The sequence below is a fragment of the Apteryx rowi genome, unplaced genomic scaffold (genome assembly GCF_003343035.1).
Source record: "Apteryx rowi isolate R43461 unplaced genomic scaffold, aptRow1 scaffold_74, whole genome shotgun sequence".
Lineage (NCBI taxonomy): Eukaryota > Metazoa > Chordata > Aves > Apterygiformes > Apterygidae > Apteryx > Apteryx rowi.
Genome location: NW_020451027.1, coordinates 1,800,716 through 1,821,672, shown reverse-complemented (window position 1 = coordinate 1,821,672; position 20,957 = coordinate 1,800,716). Strand labels below are relative to the sequence as shown.

The 20,957-nt window shown below is 36.1% G+C and overlaps 1 protein-coding gene across 1 annotated transcript in view; it reads right to left on the bottom strand.

Moving 5' to 3' along the window:
* KIF14 (kinesin family member 14) overlaps positions 1–20,957 on the bottom strand; it is a 39,492-nt gene that overhangs the window by 16,928 nt on the left and 1,607 nt on the right. The window contains exons 2-20 of the mRNA XM_026087882.1: positions 18,473–19,717; positions 17,763–18,017; positions 16,229–16,316; positions 13,447–13,545; positions 11,655–11,707; positions 11,280–11,310; positions 10,807–10,914; positions 9,567–9,683; positions 8,807–8,925; positions 7,783–7,955; positions 6,875–7,022; positions 6,705–6,768; positions 6,299–6,483; positions 4,380–4,482; positions 3,991–4,151; positions 2,981–3,128; positions 2,390–2,542; positions 1,708–1,834; positions 971–1,064 (exon numbers count right to left, since the gene is read on the bottom strand). Of these exons, the coding sequence (XP_025943667.1) occupies positions 971–1,064; positions 1,708–1,834; positions 2,390–2,542; positions 2,981–3,128; positions 3,991–4,151; positions 4,380–4,482; positions 6,299–6,483; positions 6,705–6,768; positions 6,875–7,022; positions 7,783–7,955; positions 8,807–8,925; positions 9,567–9,683; positions 10,807–10,914; positions 11,280–11,310; positions 11,655–11,707; positions 13,447–13,545; positions 16,229–16,316; positions 17,763–18,017; positions 18,473–19,717 (3,471 nt within the window). The remainder of the gene's footprint in view (positions 1–970; positions 1,065–1,707; positions 1,835–2,389; positions 2,543–2,980; positions 3,129–3,990; positions 4,152–4,379; positions 4,483–6,298; positions 6,484–6,704; positions 6,769–6,874; positions 7,023–7,782; positions 7,956–8,806; positions 8,926–9,566; positions 9,684–10,806; positions 10,915–11,279; positions 11,311–11,654; positions 11,708–13,446; positions 13,546–16,228; positions 16,317–17,762; positions 18,018–18,472; positions 19,718–20,957) is intronic.

The window sequence follows — 20,957 nt, the reverse complement described above, 5'->3', positions numbered from 1 at the left end:
TTTTKGGGGGGGGGAAATCATACTGAGGCTAAGAATTTGCTTCATTACAAGCACAGATACAACATGATGCTTGGGACATCATGTTTCTCACAAAACCACAAACATTAGTGTGTCCGTTAAGATTAAGTTATTTTTATAGAAAGGGGGGGAAGGGGAAGAAATTCTTGCATTCAGAAGAAAACATCTGAACTAGCAGATAAATTCCTGGCCCTCAACAAACTCGGAACCAAATATACGCTACAGACTTCTATTAGCAGAGTTCCTATTGATAGGCATGAAGAGACAACACCCGAACAACACAACTGTACACGTACACCTTAGAAACTTCTAGGATAGCTGCATTTACTGTGGTAGTTTTTAAAAACCAGCAGAGTTTTTTCCCCTGTGAGGACAGTCTTCTGCCATTGTAAAGCACTAGTGTATCTCAAACTGAGCACACCCAGCCAATACACAGGTCCACTTTGTGAACACTTCCACTACGATTAGCAAGAAGCGCGGCATAGAAAAAGATCTGTAGAGTGAAACAGCTGGTCCCAAGCACTCAATATCCACATTCTGAGGTTTTTGCTTTGGACTATCTCTACTGTGGTCTATGAAGTGAACATCACTAGCAGCCAGTTTGTCCTCTAATTGCCCAAAAGTAATGCAGTTTGCGTGCCCTAGGATCACTCAAATATGTAAGCCAAAGCATGGCATGCACAGGCATCAGGAAATTCACTTCCAGAGCACACTCAACCCAAAGTGAATTGAGTAATATAGATGCATCCTTAAAGTCTTAATCTCAAATACACATTTYGCACTAACAAGCCTAAACTAACAAGTTCAACACTGCAGCTAAGCTAGCTAGTAAAACTGATTTGTCAYGTACAATTTAATGAAATTCTTAAGAGAAAAAACAAACAGCTCTCTGCACATCCCAAAATCTTTTCCCCCATCTCCATATACCCTATTAAGCAACTCCAATACTCACCTGCAGAAAACAGTGTTTTTCCCTAATTCATTACTAATGGCATTGGCCTCCTTGATCATCACTGATAGTTTCAGAGAATTCCAGTTAAGTGGAACTAATACAGAATACGGCACATAATGATTAAATAGTTCAAACATAACATGAGGCAACAACATAAAGGTTAAAAAAAAGAACCCACAAATATTTAGCCAATAACAGTTCCATAGATTCCCAATATATTAAAAAACCCGACCCTTCTGGCCAAATTAACCCTGAAGACAAAACAAAACAAAACAAGAAAAGCCCCACACATCACAAATAATAACAACAACAGAAAGAGGTTGATGAGGGGTATTTCAGAAATAAGAGACATAACACCAGATACTGTATATTGGCCTAATCTGAGGCGGGAAACTAAGCACAATCTATTCTGGTACTCCAGTTTCCAAAATGAGTTACTCCAAATCAGTTCATCCAGATGGGGGAAGAACTTCTTAGTAATTGAGGTAAGTACAAGACTATGTGTATATCCACCTGATAAATATGATTAAAATATGATTTAAACAGAACTTCTAGCACTGTCTGATACATATGGCTTAAGAAGGGAAAGGAACATATACCAGCCATAAGATTATTTTCATTCAGAAACACTAGAAGTGTCAGAGGAAGAGAGGAAAAAACCATCTGACTCCAAACTCCTAAATCCAAGCCCACTGAGTGAAAGAAATCTGCATTGCCCTTGTGACATTATGACATACTAGTCATAGTTTTATTCCCACTTCCACGATTCTTTTGAAAGGTTTGTATTTCTTCAGCAATCTTCTGTTTTTCTGCTTCCAGAGCTTCAAGTATCTTTGCATGACGAATAGTATGATCTGCCAGAGCCTAAAAACAAAAAAGCAGRAAAACAAACAAACAAAAAAAATCACCACAAAACTCTTAGCAGTATTATTCAAGCAGCAAATCTTGTTGCTGTTGTTTTAAGGACTCTTAGAACAGAAAGAAATATATCTTTCCTTCTTAGAAGGAAACTTATCTACCATATCAGTATGAAACCCTTTGTCTTCAAATTTTGACAATTTTCTGGTTTTACTTAGATATCAACATGCTTAAGAAATACTTAAGTAAAAAAAGAAACTAACATTTTAGTCATTACTTAAGTTAAAGCCCTGCGTCACAACTTTTGGCACAGGCAACAGTCGCTAAAGTTTGGTACATCAACAAGATGGTCCGTGTTATGTAAGAAATAACATGGTTGGTTCTAGTTTATCTCCCGATTTAATAAAATAGCATATTCAAAGGGTAAATAAGACATCTGTCTACTCACATAAAATCATTTAGAAGAAAAGTTCTGAAGAAGCAGCAGTTAACTTGGATATAGAAAAATGATTTAAAAAAACACGACTGATCACCTAAGAAAAGCTTGGTTTTTTAAACTACCTGCTTGGTAGCTAATGTCTCCATTTCCAAACGCTTCTTGTTGAAGTGTACTTCTAGCTCAAGATCTTGCTTCGCCTTTTCTAGCTCCTGTATTTTGTTTGCAGCCTTTTGATTATTCAGTTCTTGCATTTGCTTCTTATGAGATTCTTCTTTCTAATACAAGAAAGGACAGATTAGAGGACATATACCATTTCTATAGCCCTTCTGATCCATCCCTTAAGGCACATAAAGTTTATTTTCACTTCAGTGCATTGAAAACATGTGGGCCCTATGAATTACTCAGCATGCTGTCAGCAATGGAAGGCAATATCTCAGTTCACAAGCTGAGTTCTTTATGTCATCAATAGCACATTTAGGAAATAAGCTACTCAGTCTTTATCATTGTGTATAATTCTGATACCTGCTTTATAGTTTCTTGTGTTAGAAAGGCTCAATTTTTTTTTTTTTTTTTTTTTTTTTAAGAAGAATGGGGCTTAGCATTCACTAAGTGGCTATATGCAAGACAACAGAAAAGATAACACTACAGCTTTTTGTTTAATTATATAAGACCTACATTATGCTGTTTTATGTAATGATGCAACAACAGCTCACCAGTTCTGCTTCTAGTGATTTTATTTTGCTTTCATAAACTTCTTTTTGTGATGTCAGTTCTTGCTGAGCCATCTCTTTTGCAATTTGGATACTTTGCATGATTTCTTCTTTGGCTTTGAGTCGAGCCTCTTCAATTTCTGACTCAAGTCTACAAGTGGTAAATTTTGTACATTTAGAATGCTGGCTTGAATCTCTAATAGGCTGCACAGAAGCTAAAAAGATGATATTCTCTATCATAACAGGTGGTGTAATGCCCAAGAGCCTCTGATTTTAATAATGAAAATTTATTTTACATCTTTTCTACTTTGCCGAGGTATTTTTAGTTTCATAGGGAAAAATGCAGACACAGGAAAAGAGAAGGAAATGCAACATTTTAAACTATATTTGATTTCCAGATTTATTTTATTACTCTTCTTCCACAAAATTAAGAACTGTAATAGAAACTCACTAACCCCCATTAAGATGGGTTGGAAAAGTATATTTCAAGTCAATAAGGCTTGCACCTTCGTAACTCCCAGGAATGGGACAAGTAGGAATAACAGTGCACCATGTCACTTTAATTCCCCACGGTCGTTGAAGACCAAGGTTGTAGCTTTGGTGTCCTCTCATTTTCTTAGCACATTTGCTTTTCAGACTTTAATCTTCTCTGAAGCATCAAAAGTAAATATTAGAAGCGCTAAGTACTATTTACGACTCATTATGTATATGAGAAGAAATGTCACTGAAGAGAAACACTACTCTTGTGGACCTCTGGAGCTTAGCATTTCTTGCATTGTTTTCTGGATTCTTGAGGATTGGACTGGATTGTGGTGACCACCTCTTATACCTAAGCATGCATTTCAGCTAAGTCTGGAACTTCAATTTCCACTGCAAAATGAGTTAACAATAATCTTGCTTTTTTCAACTTTCACTTAAGAAAGTTATAGTTATTAATTATTTCGCTATTTCTTGAACTTAATGCTGCATTAGCAATTGAATTTATTTTTAGAACAGGAAGATACAATACTTACTGTGTTCTTTGAGCAACAAGAAGCTCATTTTTTGCAAATTCAAAATCTTTTGGACTATCATACAGAAACGTAGTCCCACAAGATGGCCTTCTAACTTTCTGAACCTCTACTGGATGATTAAACCTGAAATAATGGTCTCCCCCAAGGATCACTCGATCACCCTGCAAGGGGGAGGAAGGAGGGAGAAAAACGACCTATAACTTTAGACTTACAGTTAAAGGTACAGTGCTTAAAACATAGGGCTGGGGTGGAAATCAAGAAGAAAGAGTCAAATATTTAGAAGTTCCAGAGCCGCCTTAAAAAGAAAAAGCCAACAGAAATTGTGATATTAATGCAACTGTAAGTTCCACACACATGTATATTACTCTTTAAATAAATCAATTACTTACATGATGTAGAACTGTTGGGTCTAGAATGTGTTTCCCATTAACATACGTCTTTGCTTCTCTCAGTGGATTAATACTCACTTTGCCATCAATATTTTTTATAACACTGAAAGCAAGAAACATTTGTGATAGCAGTAGATAATTTTAACTGCAAGTGATCTTTTAATAGACTAAAATTCATGCTTTAGATAGGGTTCCTGTTATCATTTTTGCAGATGCTGATTGTCTTCATACAACACTCTGTTTAGTTATTTGATAACTGGCAACCTACATTTTGAAAGAGAGTTGATCTTTAAATCCGAAGAGTTCACTATTAAAAAATTACTCTAATCTACTATCGTGACTGTTTCTTTGACAATGCTTAGTCTCCTAACATATCGACATCCTCCATATTTATAGTAACAGATAAGTTAAATTTCTTCTGCCATTCTGTCTCGGATCAATTGCAGGGGATGCACTTAAGCATTTCTGAAATTTGGCCAAGCTATTCTCCACTTGGAAGACTACTCAAATGTATGTATTTTTCACACCCTCAATTTCTCATTCAGAAGAGGAGGTAGATATTAATGTATAGTCACACACAAAAATTGCAATGGATTTATGGATAGTCTAATTATTTTGTTCATACACTAGAAAATTAAATATCAGATATAACTATCTTATCACAGGTGAAAGTTTCATTTCCCAAACCATCTTGGGGCAGAGAAGAGGAACAACAGGAGTGCACTGTTTCATAATCCAGAAGGTGAAACATCATAATATACAAGCATATGAGTCAGTATAACCAAGACAACAAGATCTGGAAAAAGGTTTTATGTTTCAAAAGTACTTTAACTTATTATGATGTATTACAACCAAGGGAGTGGTGGGGGAAGGACATCTAGTAATAGGAAAAAAAMCACTTTTGGTCAGTAGAGAGTACAGGTACACAAAGTTATATCACTAGCTTTTATCTCAGCCATAGTAACTACTGTTTCCAAGGTAGGTAGTGACTGAGAACTGCTAAAACATAAGCTTGCCACTCATATCCGCTCCTTTATCTGCCACTAGAGATTGTTTATTTAATGTAAATAAGCAACTTAACCAAATATTTTTCAAGTGAAAATTATATTGATATAACTAAGAAAAGATAACAGGCAAGTTAATAGAATTCTGAAGACTGACATTACAAATGTTTATGCCCATTTTAACAACAAATTTAGTTCTTATGTAAAATTGATAAACCTCAAATGATTTTAAAAAATAAAATAAAATAAAAATGCATTCCCTAATAGATGATAAACTATCCCTTATATGTAAGTTTATAATTACTGATGCTAGATAGCATTACTGTAATGTTGATTTGCTTTCTTAACTATCACAGATCATAACCATGAGGATTGAAACACTGGAAGTGTCTCTGTCAGTTCATAAATTTGGGAAGTATCTTATAAAATTGAAGCTGAACACAGGTATTTTAGTGCGTTTCACTTAACCACCCTAACAGAACTACCTTCCTGGAAATATCTGCATATACATACACATTTTGCTGACTTGCAGTTTTAAGTGAAAATTGTCAAGGCGTTTCACAATTACATGAATAATTGTGACATTACATTGAAAAGAGTTATCACACACAACATCATTTGACTAGCTCCTTCTCAAGCATTTCTGCACAAGTAGAAAACTTCACTGTATTAACAAAACAGACAGAGAAGTTAAAACTTTCTTAGTTATCAGATTTCTAGTGGGAAATAGGAGGAAGCTTCCTTGAACACTGAACAGTACAGAATTATCCCTAAAAAATAATTGTCCTGGTTAGAAAAGTCATTTTGTTACTGCCAGAAAGAAGAGTGACTCCAAAAGCAGGGGCAARGGTCAGAAGAAATATTTCTTACTCTCATGTGAGTATAAAAAGGGCAACTTTAAAGAATACTACATACCAGTGGTCAGCAGCAATCAGCACTCCAGAAAGCTGGATATCGTGTCTTGAATTTGGCGTATGCTTTCCAACAGTAGTTTCTCCTTCTTTGATCATATACAACAGCATCTCAGAAAGCTGGGGATCTTCATTGAGATTAACAAGGTTTGGTAAACGATTGTCCATTTTGAATGCAACTCCTGCTTTCTAAAGAAAAGAGAGCTCAGCATAAAAAACAAAATTTATTTTGTGCAGTCAAATTTATTTAAAATTTTGTACGAAGTCACAGTTGTCAGTTCAAAGACTAGTATTACGGAAATCAAATGCTGAAAATATTCTAGCTCTTCTGCAAAGCTCGCTGGTGCTATATATTTTCTATACAATCTTCTATTGGAAGTGAAGTGTCAAGTGGAAGAAAGAAGATGTACCTGTAATTCTTTTGTTTCTTCTAATTTTCTTTTTTCTGCTTGTTCAAGCTTTTCTTTCCAGGCCCTTAATACATTAGGGAGAAAATGACTTAACACAACATATTAGGAGAAAAATTCCAGAATATAATATTACCATTAGTTAGTTCAAAAGACATTAGTGACTGCCCCACCTTTGCATTTCTGCCATGTCCCTCTCCTGTTGGTGCAGTTTTACCCTCAGAGAAGTTATTTCCTGCACGTAACGTCTGTATTTTTCAGGATCAGTATTCTGAGCACTTTTCTGAGCTGCCTTCAGTTTTTCAATTTCAGCTTTCAGTTCTATATAGACATACCACACACACACAGAGTACATACACAAATGCAGACAAAATATGGATCAGACATTAAAATAAGATTCTGGAAAATTCATCCAGATATTTAATTAAAAGCAAAATACCTTTCCCTATTCAAAGTTCTCAAACCTAGCCCAAGATATCACCTTAAACTTGGCAAAAAGCTCACAGAGAAGCATTACATTAAGAAAACATATATCCCAGGTTGTGTTTAAATGTAGTTGCAGGAATGCACATGAAAAGCAGAAGGGAAAAAATCTCCCCCCCCACCCGATCACAGAGCATCTGAGAAGTGTGTTTTAAGAAAAAACAAACAAACAAAAAAAMCTAATACTCAACAGTGCTCTTATTCATTCTGATCTGACTAAGCTGAAGTTTTGCTCTAGTGAAAAAACTTCACAAGTTGGATTCTTTTCCAGTGGAGGTGAACATATCTTAAGCTTTCACATTCATAAGATTTATGTGTGATTACTTGTACAAATGTTTGTCATTGGGGCACTGCAAAATATTGTTTATAAAAATACATTATTAAAAAGTTAATGAAACAGCAAAACTGTTTCAAAGAAATGACATTTGCATTTTAGAAGTCTTGACTACAAACATTTTAAGAGTGCAGAAACCACAAATAAGCGATCAGTTGGCACAAGAAGTTATTGGTAATAACATCTCTTACAGAAAGATAAGTTAGAAACACGTACAAAAGAAAAAAAAAAAACAACTTCGAAGACTTCAGATGCCAGCCTCACCTCTGATTAGTTTGGCATTCACATCTTCATTTACTTTAGCAATGTTGATTATTGAACAAGCTTGTTTTGCATAGCGAAGAGTGCTGAGTGTTTCTTCTATACTGCTGGCAGCTGGACTGACCGTGGCAATCATAGCAGTTCGGGAATTTCCACCAAGACTTTCCTTTAACAACCTTTGTTTGACATGAAACTGTAAGTCATTTTCCCCCCCCCGGTATGGAAAGCAAAATCAGACTTCTCAACCTGAAYGGATTTAATACCAAATATCTAGGGTTTTGCCACTTATTTGAAAGCAATTTTTAGCTACTTAGAATCCAAACCAAGGTCCTGTTTGTTCTTTACCTGACGCAACAGCTAATTTCTTCCGTCCATAGATCACTTTGAAATATAAGTTTTGGATTTCTAAGCAGAAAGAACACTTGCTCTGGGTGCAGAAACATAGGAATTGCTCTAACTCCCATTTTTGAGGTTTTATCTTTACCTGAATGTCATTATGGAATTAGCAGCGTTGTAAGAATGAGAGTTTTGTGCCAAGCCACATGACCTAAATGCCTCTGCCTTAATTCAAACCAGCTTAACCACTTGCTAACAAGCCTGTCACTGGTAAGGTAAGAAGCAGTATGAAACTGAAGTTTCTGATGCAAGATGACAACACAAGCAAATAATTGAAGAACACAGTTTCTTACCATTAAAGATCAAAAAGGTGTTAGAATTCAGTAGATGCCAAAAAAACACGGAATCACTTCCATGGTAACAAAGACAAGGAAGAGCAGCAAGGTGAGGACATTGTCAGAAAAGACAAATGTAGTAACACATTTCTTTGTACCGCATATAAAGGAAAATGCATTGTGAATGCACTGGCTCCGCAATCAGAGATGTAATTATTCTATCCTCTCTGCTCCTCATATCAACCCACTTCTGCAATAYAGATGAGGTAAAGGAAGGGATGTTTCCTGAACAGAAGTGGAACCCACAGTCTGAGGCGGCCTTTACTTCTATATAAGTAATTCTGAAATGTACATACCATGTAAGGATGGACTCCCGGTAAGGAATGAATGTTTTCTTTCCATTTTGAGACTGTTCAGAGAGTGCAGAAATAACCTTTCCAAGGGTTAACAGTGACTTATTAATACTCACACCCTCCTACACGAAACAAAAATATAATTGTAATTCAATTGTATTTTCTTGTGTGATGTTATTGACTGTACTCTTTCACTTAATTGTGCTTATTCAGTGATACAGATATACCATATTAAATGTCACTACTGATTTAAAAAATTGCAATAGTATCCCAGATGATCTTCATTCAGACAGAAGAGACCCCCTTTTTAAAGTGAGTAGTCCTAAGAACTGGAGACCTTCTTACGAAGGCAGCTTGAAAGTCTCCTATTAGAAACTCCATTTACTTAAGCCAAGAAAAGGGACAAGCTCTGAACCTGCACAACATGTGAATCATGATTTAGAAAGTCAGCTACTCATATGGGCAGTTTTTCCTCATTTCTTTGAAAGGATCCTCAGGTCTGCATAGCGTAGGGAACACTGGCCTCCTAAGACACATTTGGCCTGACAGCGACTGCACTGTCAAAATAGCTCGTTAGAGTCACCTGCCCTCACTGACAAAATGCTATGTAATATTTATAAGAAGTATTGAGGGTTACAAGTCCTTCTACGATGCCTGTTCTTCCCAAGAAGATTTCTGGGAGATGAGGGTGCTTTGGAGTAGCAGAGTTTAGGGATGCTCTTCAGAACCAATCTTTTTTCACAGATTTCCAGTGCTGATTTACCTTCAGCCTCTCTCCAACAGTCTGAGTTGCTGAGCAGCGTTCACTGCCAGCTAGATCTATTAGATTTATGCGACTGGTAATCCTACGATCACATTGCTCTTCATCCACAAACTCTACCTGGAAGAAAGAAGATCATTGCATTCAAACCAAAATAAAAAGCAGAGAATAAGCAAAAATCTAACAAGCTGTTTACTTAAAAAAATAATAATAATAATTAAATGACACTTCCATTTACTTTTTACAGGATGCCTTAATGTACATCTCTTGAAGGCAACATTCACACAATTAACCATAGCATCATAGCATCAAGCATTTACAATGGAACAAATGAATAAGCACAAAAAGCATGAAAAAAACAAGCAGCCAAAACTATAGTTTGCTACTTAAGTTTGACTACTGCCTCTATATAGTACCCATGGAAATTATGACTTAGATCAGTGAAGATCAGGTAAATAGTGACTGGAAAAGCCTCAGGACTAGGTCTCATGGAGAAAAGAAATAATCCAGTGGTGAGAATGGTGAGTGAAAGGAGGAGGGGAAAAAAAAAAAAAATTATGAAAGGCCAACCAAAACCCAAAAAACCTGCAAGTTATTTGTGAATGGAAGAAATTGACAGTCTGTAGACTTGAGGAACTCTACCTATTTCACTTCTGTTTCTAGGCTCCTCTCTCAGAGGTAGACTCTGTCTCTTATACATAAATCTGTCAAATAAGAAGTTGCAGTGTCCCTATATCATGAAGGCACATGAGCGAGAGAGGTATCCGGAAGCAAGGAAACATTTGCTAACTGAACTGTGCTGAAAATGAGCAGAAAGCACCTACTGCATCTCCCAGCACAGACACAGCCTGTCACCTGCAGGAACTCAGAGCCTTCTAGCTTGCGTAGCCCAGTCTTCTTAGAAACCAAGATGTGTTGGCACCAATATGAAATAAGGTCTGGCCCCAATTTGACTTCCAGATACATCTCAAAAAGACACTCAGAAGCCTGGAACTGCTCCTAGATCTACCAGTCTAGACATTTATATTACTGCTATAAATATATGTATAGCAAACTGGCATTAAAGTCTACTCATCAAAGCATGTAAAATAAAACAAGTTTTGCTTTGTAGAAAGCTATGTTAATATCACTGTCCTTTACTTATCTTTTATGTTCTCTCCCAACAAATTTCTAGGAAGCACACAAAACAATTTTCCACTAACATATTTGAATAGATAATTAAAAATAAAACATCCAGCAATACTTTTGTTTGCGTCATGACAAAGGTGAAGACTGAATGAGATCTAGAGCTCTTGTCATTCATTCCTGTAGCAGCAGTTGCTCTCTGTTTATTTCCTAGTTCAAGCCAACTCTGTAAAAGAGAGACGTTGAGATGTAAAAAAAAAAAAACAAACAAAAAAMAAAAAAACACTTTCGAGTAGTTAACTGAAGTTTAAAGTGTTTGCAAATAAAGTTAACAACAAATGATGACTCTATAAGGGATAAATCAAAACTCATGATAATGTGGAAAGAGAGTGACACTTGTCTGTTTGAACCTAGACAGATCTGTGATAGGAGTAGTGTTCTTATTACTTTTCATAACCAGCTGAAATATCATGGAATCCTGGGCAGGCTGTAAAGTATTTTCTTCTCATCCATGCAATTTAGTTTTCAGTGGTAAAGGAAAGAGCAAGGAGAAGTATTTGCATTCACTTTTAGTAACAAAGAAAGTCTTACCTGGATATCAGAATAAGAACTGACAACATTCCTAGGGGGAGGGAAAAAAAAAGTTTGGGTTCAAACTGTTTTTACAGTGTTCCCTGCTGCTTGAGTTTTGAAATATTTCCCAAGTTACAGACAAAATACAAATATACCATGAAAGCTCAAATTGTGTCAAGACTTCCATGCCTATTTGTTTCACTGAAGCCAAATGGAAATACAGCAAGTTAAGCTACACACAGGTGCAAGTTTTTGTAAAACTAGGTGGAGCTATGATCTTGCCAAATCCATTGGCAAATACACAAGCTTGCACAGAGCCACAGGATAATAACTGGAACACCATTTCAGGATTAAGCCAACACATTTATTACAATGAGAATAGTTAAGACTTACACGGTCAGGTCTTCCACATACGGTCCTAACACTGGGTGTTCCCTTACACGGAGCTGGTAAGAATAATTTTAGGAGGGGAATTCATTAGTAACCTATGAATTGGACATAGCAATCAGGAATTTCTTAATTAAGAGAAAGTTTTTCTAGTATGAAGATTATCACCAATAAAATTCAGAATTAATTATCTAGAAGAATTTTCATGAAAATACCAACAACCGATTTTTTTACAGTTGCACGAGAAAAAACAGTAGACTGCACCAGACCATTGCTTGCAGAACTAACTGTGCAAGAACATTTGGATAAAGCACCAAAAAAGCTAACATATTAAACAAGGGATTTACATAAAAATTCTGCTGCCACAACATGGAAGGTTTTAGAGCAACGTAAATCTATTTTATGGTTCCAAGTTCAACAGAAGCTTAGCTCAAAACCACTGAAAAACACTAACAAAATCACTTCTACTGTAAGCAAGACAATATAGTCCTATCTCTGTACAACTGGTTCAGGTAAGTCTCAAGTTTAAGATAAAGGGCTTATTTCAGCAGCAAGTTGTACGTAGTATAGCCTACCGTAAATTGGCGATACCAAAATATTTATCCTGAATTAACCATTTCAATGTAGAAACAAAGAACTTTATCTTCTTTGCACTGAAGATAAAGATATTTTTCTTCTTTTATTATAGATGTATGTATACCCAAACATATACAAAAGAGTTAATTCAGAGAGAGAATTATGACTCTGTGACTATAGTGCCACTGATTTCAAATAAACACTCAGAACTTGCACACAACCAGAGGCCAGTACACTGCTCAATATCACAAAGCTCAAAGAATAGTGGTTTTTTTTGTTTGTTTTTTAAACTTGACAGGGATATGGTGAAGGAACTTATCATAATTATTTAACACAAATTTCTGAAGCTTATGATTTTACATATTTAATACAAAAACATTAAGAACTAGCTTAACTAGTTAATAGGGTCCCTGAGTCCTCCCCCTCCCCCAACTTCTTCAAAAGAAGAGTGGAACTTCCTGCCAGCCCCGTGGTTTTAAGCAGTGGAGTGTCTAGGGCAAAGAATTTGAACGAGATCATCCATCTTGGTTCCGAGTTCTTAATCCAAAAGTAAATTTCCATAGTTGGGTAGTATAGATGTACAGAGGAAATACAGGGGGGAAGAGGGATTCTCCCTTTGCAAATATTAACAATTTTCCATGAATATACTATTAACTGCAATTAAATGGTAAACAGGCATCGCAGCAGATAAACAATACACAGATATTTTCAGAAAGCGTATGGACGCTTCAGTAGGGCTGAGAATTGAGGAGGCTGATGTGTCACCTAAATTAAAAAAAAATACTTTATTACAACAAGGCAGCCTCCTAATGCTACCAAATTACAAGAACGTAACTCAAATTAGACAGCACAGAAAACTTGATGGAATCCAGAGACGACTTAGATAAATAATATCCTATTACTGTCTTTTTATAAAGGCTGATAATATCTTCTTCATTTTGCAGATAAGGAGAGATGTTAACAGCAGCTTTGAGAGCCTGCTGACCTGCCTTGTTTCTATTTCAGCAAGATTTATGGTTTAGCGGTTCTTAAGTACAAAACATTTTGCTTGAAGTTATATCGTGAGATTTTTTTTTTATTTCCAGTTATTCACAACAGTCTGAAGTACTTAAATAGATAAGAAAGCAACAATCACTTGTCATTTGTGCCTTTTTGTTTAGGGAACAGATGTCACCATTTTGAGATAGAGTATATACATTTATTTCTGTGAGCAACAACTTACTGGGTGTTTCTTCTGTCCACTTTCAGCTTTAAAGACGAGCAAATCGTGAATTTTCTCATTGTAAACTTCAAAATAGCTCATTTCAAGATGATACAAAATCTTAAAAAAAAAAAAAGTTTTATTTGTATAGTCTGCAGCATACACGTTCATCACCATTTCTGTTTCATAAACATAGATTACCAGTCTTGTTTGCTCCTGCAGTAGCCTCATTCCCTTAGGGACCAGGCTTCTACAACATCATACATGCAACAGAAGGCATTGACTGGTGTTATCTACACCCTGACATGGCGAGAAAGGATTACCTACTGGAAAAACAAAACTAGATACTATCCACAGCAACCTTAAAAGTATTGAACAACAAGCTTCCATGAAAACACATCTTTCCTTTGAATACCTCTAGGAGCTTTTGGGGAATATATTTGTAAATGGAATTTTGCTTACAAGGCAAGGAAGACTGCAGCAAAAACAAATCATTAAAGTCAGAAATACATACAAGGTTCAAGATGATTTGTGGCAACAGAATCACTTATTCACAATGCATAAGCAAAGAACAGCAAACTTGCATCTGGTAGTTTTGCATTTATTAGAAGTTATACTCTATAGCCAAATTCAGTAAGCAATAGCATTCCTAAATTTCTCAGCATCTGTCAACCTACTGAAACATTAAAATATTATGAGTTGCTTGGTATTAATATTCAAAACCATGAATTCATGCATAAGGTGTTAAAGAAACTTGAAATAGTTAAAAATAGAAAAGTTTGTCTGCATGAACTTAACCAACTGTTCCTTCAGCTGTTTTATAGTCTGTTAGCAAACATCTATTGAGTCACTAAAAATAAGCATGCAACCTCTACTGACCTGTGAGTCTGTCCCTACAGATGTAGGCAAAATATATATTAAAAAAGAGTATAAAAATAACCTTAGACACCAGCGTGCTTGGAATTGGGTATTCCTTATCCAAGTAAATAAAAATTTTTAATCCTTTTTATAGTTTTAAAAAACATTCAGGGTTTTTAACCAAGTATTATGATTTGTGTTACTACCAGGGACAGCTTTAGCTGCACTGTTCACATCTCAAGCATTATACTGTAGTTGAGTTGGTTCCTCAAAAGTGATTCTTTACTAGAAATTCAGTCTTAGAAAAACCTTAACAACAGTCTGACAGAAAAAGAAAGTATATCTGACAAGTGCCACAAAAAACAAACTCCACATGTACCTACATTTGCGATTTAGGTCTTTTCTCCTTCATAGATGGGAAATAGTTCTGTATGTACATACACAGCATGCACTTTTGACATGTGTATTTACCAAGTTACTTTCTAGGTCTCACACACTTGTTTAAATGAATTTTAGCTTGTCGGGCAGCTCTAATGACATTCTTGCTGCATTTCCACAGGGAAAAAAACATTATTCAAACTGTTGTCTTTGATTCAAGTCAACTGTGGATTCATCAGTTTGGCTAACTGCTTGCTAACATTTCAATAACTTTCTCCCTGATGGATGCAGTCAATCATAGAACCACTGAGCTAGAACAGACCTTCCAGTTCACCCCTACTCCAAGTCAAACCACATGCGGGTCATTCCCGACAGATGTCTGTCCAGACTGTTCATGAAAAACATCCATTAATGCCTCCAAAACCCTCACAACAACCTATTCTAATGCTTCTCTAGCCTTATCATTACATACTATGAAAAACCTCCTCAGATTATGTTGAAGTGACACATCAGCTGTATGAAATCATAACGCACCTAGAATTAGCTTACGCAAGCAGACTATAAACAACTACAAGGTTGTTTACTGTGACCATGACAGTGATGGTGCAAGATGTAGTATTCTGAGTTTTGAAATATTTATGTAAGTAATCACATACTCAAAATAGCAATACAAAAAGCATATACAGACTGGTCGAAATTGAAAGGATTATGAAAAATGAATTACAGCATAGCCAGAAATATACAACAAAATATATACATTTTTACTTTTGTCTCCAGTTATGATTTGCTAAATTATCATTATTACACAAATTACTTTTGGGAGAAACAGAATATAACCCTTCTTTAAAGCACTCTGGAAAAGATTACAGCTCTGTCTTTTTAAATCTACATAACATAGCTGTAGAAAGGGACTCAAACCAAAATGTAGTCAGAGTAAACATTYCCCCTGCCCCCCAAAGAGCACTCTCCCCTACAGGCTTACTTATTAATAAAGATCCATTCTCAAAACAGAAAAGGAAGCAAAACTTAAAATTTACAAGGAAAATTTTAAAGTCTTAAAAATTCGGATAATGATAGTTGAATTGTGCCTTTTGAATTTCAGCAAGAATACTACTATTAAATTGTATTTCACATTGATATATAACAACGTTTAAAGCTGAATTCTTCTTTTGTTTTGAGTTCTATTTTATATGCCTCCACTAAAAACATGGGACCAACTAGGATTTTTTTTACCTTTATTTTTGTAATTCTTATCTTGTAAGACACGATATATATAGAAAAAGAATGTCCAGCCTAGTGGCATATCAAAAATATCACGCCCATATTTCTTTTTCACATTGTTGTCACTAAGGAATCAGAATATAACATCAGTTTGGACTATATAGAGAATATTGTTAACTGGATCCACTAGCAGAAATAAGACTTAAATCAGCAATAGAATATAGGCATTAATAACCAGATCAGTGCTAAGGTGTAAAATTAAAGAATGAAAGATATCAAAACACTGAAACACACCAGTCTCCTCATAATTCAATATTAGCACAACACAGCATAAACACTATAGTACCTGTTGCTTGTCCATTTGCGCTATTCGAGTGAAGAGATCTTCACAAAATCTTGGAATTATTCCTTGGTCTTCATCAAATCCCATCATTCTGCAGTTACAAGAAACCCATGTTTTATATATGCATTCCATTTTCTAACTCTTCATAGCAATTACTATAGTTTTGTTAATTGTACAGTTCTATAGTTACCATAAGAGTAAGAATGCATAAGTAACAAAAGTAATTAGTTACAGAAATAAATCTGATCTAAGCTGGCCCTTGTTTGAGTGGAGGGTTGGACAAGATGATGTCCAGAGGTCCTTTCCAACATATTTGATTCTGTGATTCATTCACGGAGAAGTGGGTTGAAAACTGAACTGACAGAAACCCTAGAACAACTGAACACTAAGTCAAATTAAATAATAAGCCTACAGATGTTTGATATCCTACATATACATATTTTATATTCTCTGCATCCTGCCAGTGCAGTAACCCAAGCTCCTCTCCACCTCTAGTATAGCTGTGTCCTGTCTAGCTCTGCCACTACAGAAAACCAGTATATTGGACTAATTCAATTACATCAGTCAAGTCTCAGCTCATCACACAGCTGCACAATGCAGCTGTCGGCAGAAGTGTGTAGTGGAGACCAGACCTGAAGGCACAGTTATTACTGATATCTATTTCAGCCTTGCTGAAAATACACAGGGGTGAAGGTAAACAATTGTTTACCGGGGGGGGGGGGGAGCACACTACAAACAAGATGACAATATTGATCATATCTTCTTTTTAGGACAAGGTAAATAAACAGTAAAAGTAAAAACAGGACTCCCACTTAAAAAGAATGTCCTGCGTCTGTATAAGTCCTATTTATTGTAATAAATTTCTACTCTTAAAATGTGTTGTTGAAGATCAACAAAAAGTTTTTCATCAATCTACTTTGCAAATTCTATAGTACTTTGTGGGAATTATAAAGCATATAAAAAGGCTTAAATATATATGGTTGGAAAGAAAAAGGTTCACAAGGCATTCTGTTGAAAAACATATGTCAAGATTGGCTGTAAAACCTCAGAATGGGTGTGTGGGTGTGTGAAGAATAGATTTCAAATAATTAGTGGCACTTGAACATCTGGATCTCATTTCTTTTAATTCTGAACAAACACAACTGTAACTTGAATGACTTATTAAAGATCTTGTGCAAGAATCATAATGTACTTCATAACATGCCATTTCACGCACACAAAATAAACAGTGGTGAACAAAAGCACTCTCTACATTTCAAAGATTTCACAGAAGAAAAATCTGTATTAAAGAGCTTTGTTTTGTCTACTTCTTCAGAAGCAGAAAGAGGTCAGGGACAGATAAATACAAAAAACATCTACAGCTTTGTCTAAATTCTTATTATAAATATTAATATCTTAATTGGTTTTAAAATGTGTAAAAAGATTTTAACACAATCCAGTAATTACTAGATTTATTCTATATAATCTCTTTTAAAGACTAGACATTGCATAACAATTGGCTCCTAGAGAAATCTAACAATTATTATTAGACACTTACGTGTATGATTTTCCAGAACCAGTCTGTCCATAAGCAAAAAGACAAGTGTTGTACCCCTCAAAAGCTCTTTCTAGGAGTGGCAGTGCCAAAGTTTTATAAATCACTGCTTGGTTTGCAAAATTAGGATGACACTTGTCAGAAGACCAGAATGAGAAGTCATAACTGAAGCTGTAAACTTGGTTTGTGTCCGGATTTTGTACAGATGTCTCTGAACCACTCATGGAGACCACAGGGAAAGCATTTTCAGTTTTCTCTCTGAATAGGAAGGGCAGGGGGCGGGGGGGGGAACAAAAATAAAAACATAAGCTACATTCTGTAAGGAAGTAATTTCAATCATCTTGCCTTATGGAAAATAAGAAGTTGAGTAATAAGTTTTTAAAAATCCTTTTTACTATGATATATATGAAAAGATTACAAAAAATCATTATTAAAGAATTGAACATCCTATTTAATAAATGTATAAAGTGTTAGAATACTTCAGCTAGTGAATATCTTAAAATAGCCCCAGACAACAATAAAATGATGAATTCGTCTCTTAATAAAATCATTTGCTTGATACTACATGAAATATTTGTTACTGTCAAAAGTTACAACGTATTATAACTCTTTAGCATGTCAGTAACTGAAACAATTCAGAAAATAGGAAGCAGGAATCAACATGTGCTATAAAAGCTATTCTTTAACATCAGAAACAAATCTAAGATACAAACCTGTTACTGAAAGGCCGTACACGTACAGCTACGGTCACTTTGCTGTTCTCTGCTTTGAAAATATCTTTCTCAGTGCTGTTGCTGTCAGCTAGAGTTTCTTCCTTAAAAGCTAGTACATATGTTGTATTCTCTTCTGCTTTTGCACTTCTACTCACAGAAAGAGAGCTGGGGACACTCATTTTCTTTTTCGCTACAATTTGAGGATGAGGTATTTGTTTCTTTGAAGCAGATACAGAACAGTTTCTGATAGCCTGAGGAGTGCTGTGCTTTGGTGTAAGCTTCAATCCTTCTGTTGCATCTTTTCTTGGTGTCCTTGACCTTTCCCAACTGTTATGTTTTATAATTAAGTTTTGTAACCTTTCTTTTTCAGCTACCTTATTTATATTGCCTTTTTCATTCAGCTGTTCTCCTAGTATCCTATTAATATATTTTGAGGTAACCAATTGTGCTGATCTAGGAACTTCATTTTGAAGTTTTTTATCAGAAGTGATTGTCCTATATTTTAAATGTATGCAGCTATCATTTTCAGACAGACCATCAATATTGCTAAGGGAATCCTTGCTGTTCAAATTATAGTGCTTCTTTGTATTTGACTGACCTGCAGCTAATTTACAGCTTGGTTTAGCATAATGGGTATCATTACTACTAGTACTTAGTGGAAGTACAATCTTGTAATTTCTTTGTGCAGCAGCAGAGTCATTATTTTCTATTCCAGCCACAGTATTCTGATTTATTTTACTCTTCTCTGTGGGGTCTATCCTCACACGTCTCTGCAGAGTAAGTCTTTTCTCTGTTTGCGTATTTTCTGTGTTCTGTGCTGTTTTTTCATCCAACTGTTCACCACCACAAACTGATTCTTTGCCTGTTCTAGTTCTCCTCTGGAGCATTAATTTAGCTTCAGGTTTAAACATAATTGGTGTATCACCTGCTTTTTTACAGGCAGAAATCACGTAAGTCCTATTTACTTCTTTAGCCTTATTCTGAGAGCATGAAAGTAGATTATCCTTTTCTTCCTCTGACACCTGTGATTTCAGTTGTTGCCCAAACTTTTTGCTGCTAGCAAAGGCATTTTGTGAAGAATTCTTCTGTAAAGTAGTAGTACACCGCGCCTCAGAGTGGCTTCTTGCAGGAACTGTGTAAATAGGCATTTTGTCTTCCAGCAAGTTAGCGCTAGGATTTAAAAAAAATACTAGACATCTTTTCTGAAAGATTAACTCCGTTTCTATGTGCTCCTCCTCACAGGATCTGAAAAGACAAAGCAAAATTCTTATTGCGCTTATGGCTGATGTGAGTTGTGTTTCAGTGTATGGGGAGTTTTTCACATATATTGCAGTAAATACTTATTTTTAATGTTTGGGGAAGAAAGTATCTCCCTTTCCCCTCAGGCATGTAAAAAAAAGTTATATTCTTCTATAGCTTCTGTATGAAGAAGATAACTGCTTCAGCCAGTAGTGGGCTGTTTGATTCCATTTATCAAGTTCCATTTATCAAGTCATACAGTTTGTGTTGAAAGGTAAACCAAACACCATAAAGAAGCACCAGTAGGTACAAGGAACACCACAGACATTTCTTCCAGTTGACCTACAATGATTCCCAGTTAAACAGAATTCAATATCGCGCCTCCATTCACTCAGAACCATTTATGCTCATGGTGTTTCACAACTAGCAGATGCCAATAGAACAGTAAAATTACTAACAACACTGGACAGGAAATCTGGTTTGTTTCTTTGTTTTAGCACTGATAGCCAGTATAAAGTCCACGATCAGAACAGGACAGTAAATAAGGATGACAAGTACAAGAGATTTGGGTCATATTTTAACTCAGTATATTACATGTACATACATGTATATGTATACACATATAGCAAAAGAAACCTAACCTAGCAGGTGAAAGAGAAATTGTAAGAAGTGTTTCTCATCCCTTTTACTTTTAAATATTTAGAAAGTTGCATGCCTCCTATCTGTGTACAGAAGTATCCTTTTTACTGTTGCACGTGCATCTCGGTCATGGGATCACTAYGGGTTTGACAGCACCACCCACCACAGACTTGCGGCTGCAATTGCTTTGCCGTCGAAGGCGAACAGGAAGGCAGCGGAGTCAGCCCAGGCGCCTCGAGGCCTCCGGACGGCATCAACGAGAGAAGCGGGCAGGGGGCAAGGTGACGGCGAGCGAGGTGGAGGCAGGGACCTAAGCGTTACTCAAGCGGAAGTTTCTTCTAGTGTCACATCTTCACTTACAGCTTTTGGAGCGCTCTCAGAATTCGTGGGATTGTGTCCGCTTTCCCACATTTCACGACTGCGCAGAGTTTTCATAGCTCAGAAGCCGTGAAAAAAACTTCAGGAGCTTCAGACCAGAACGTATTTATTTCTGAAGCCCGCCTGAAACGATTCCTGCTGCTCGAGCTCTAAAACACACCTAGGGCGAGGCCTCTGGGGGCTCTTCCGGGCACCGCCTCCGGCCCCGCGGCTCCCTAAGCGCGGCCCC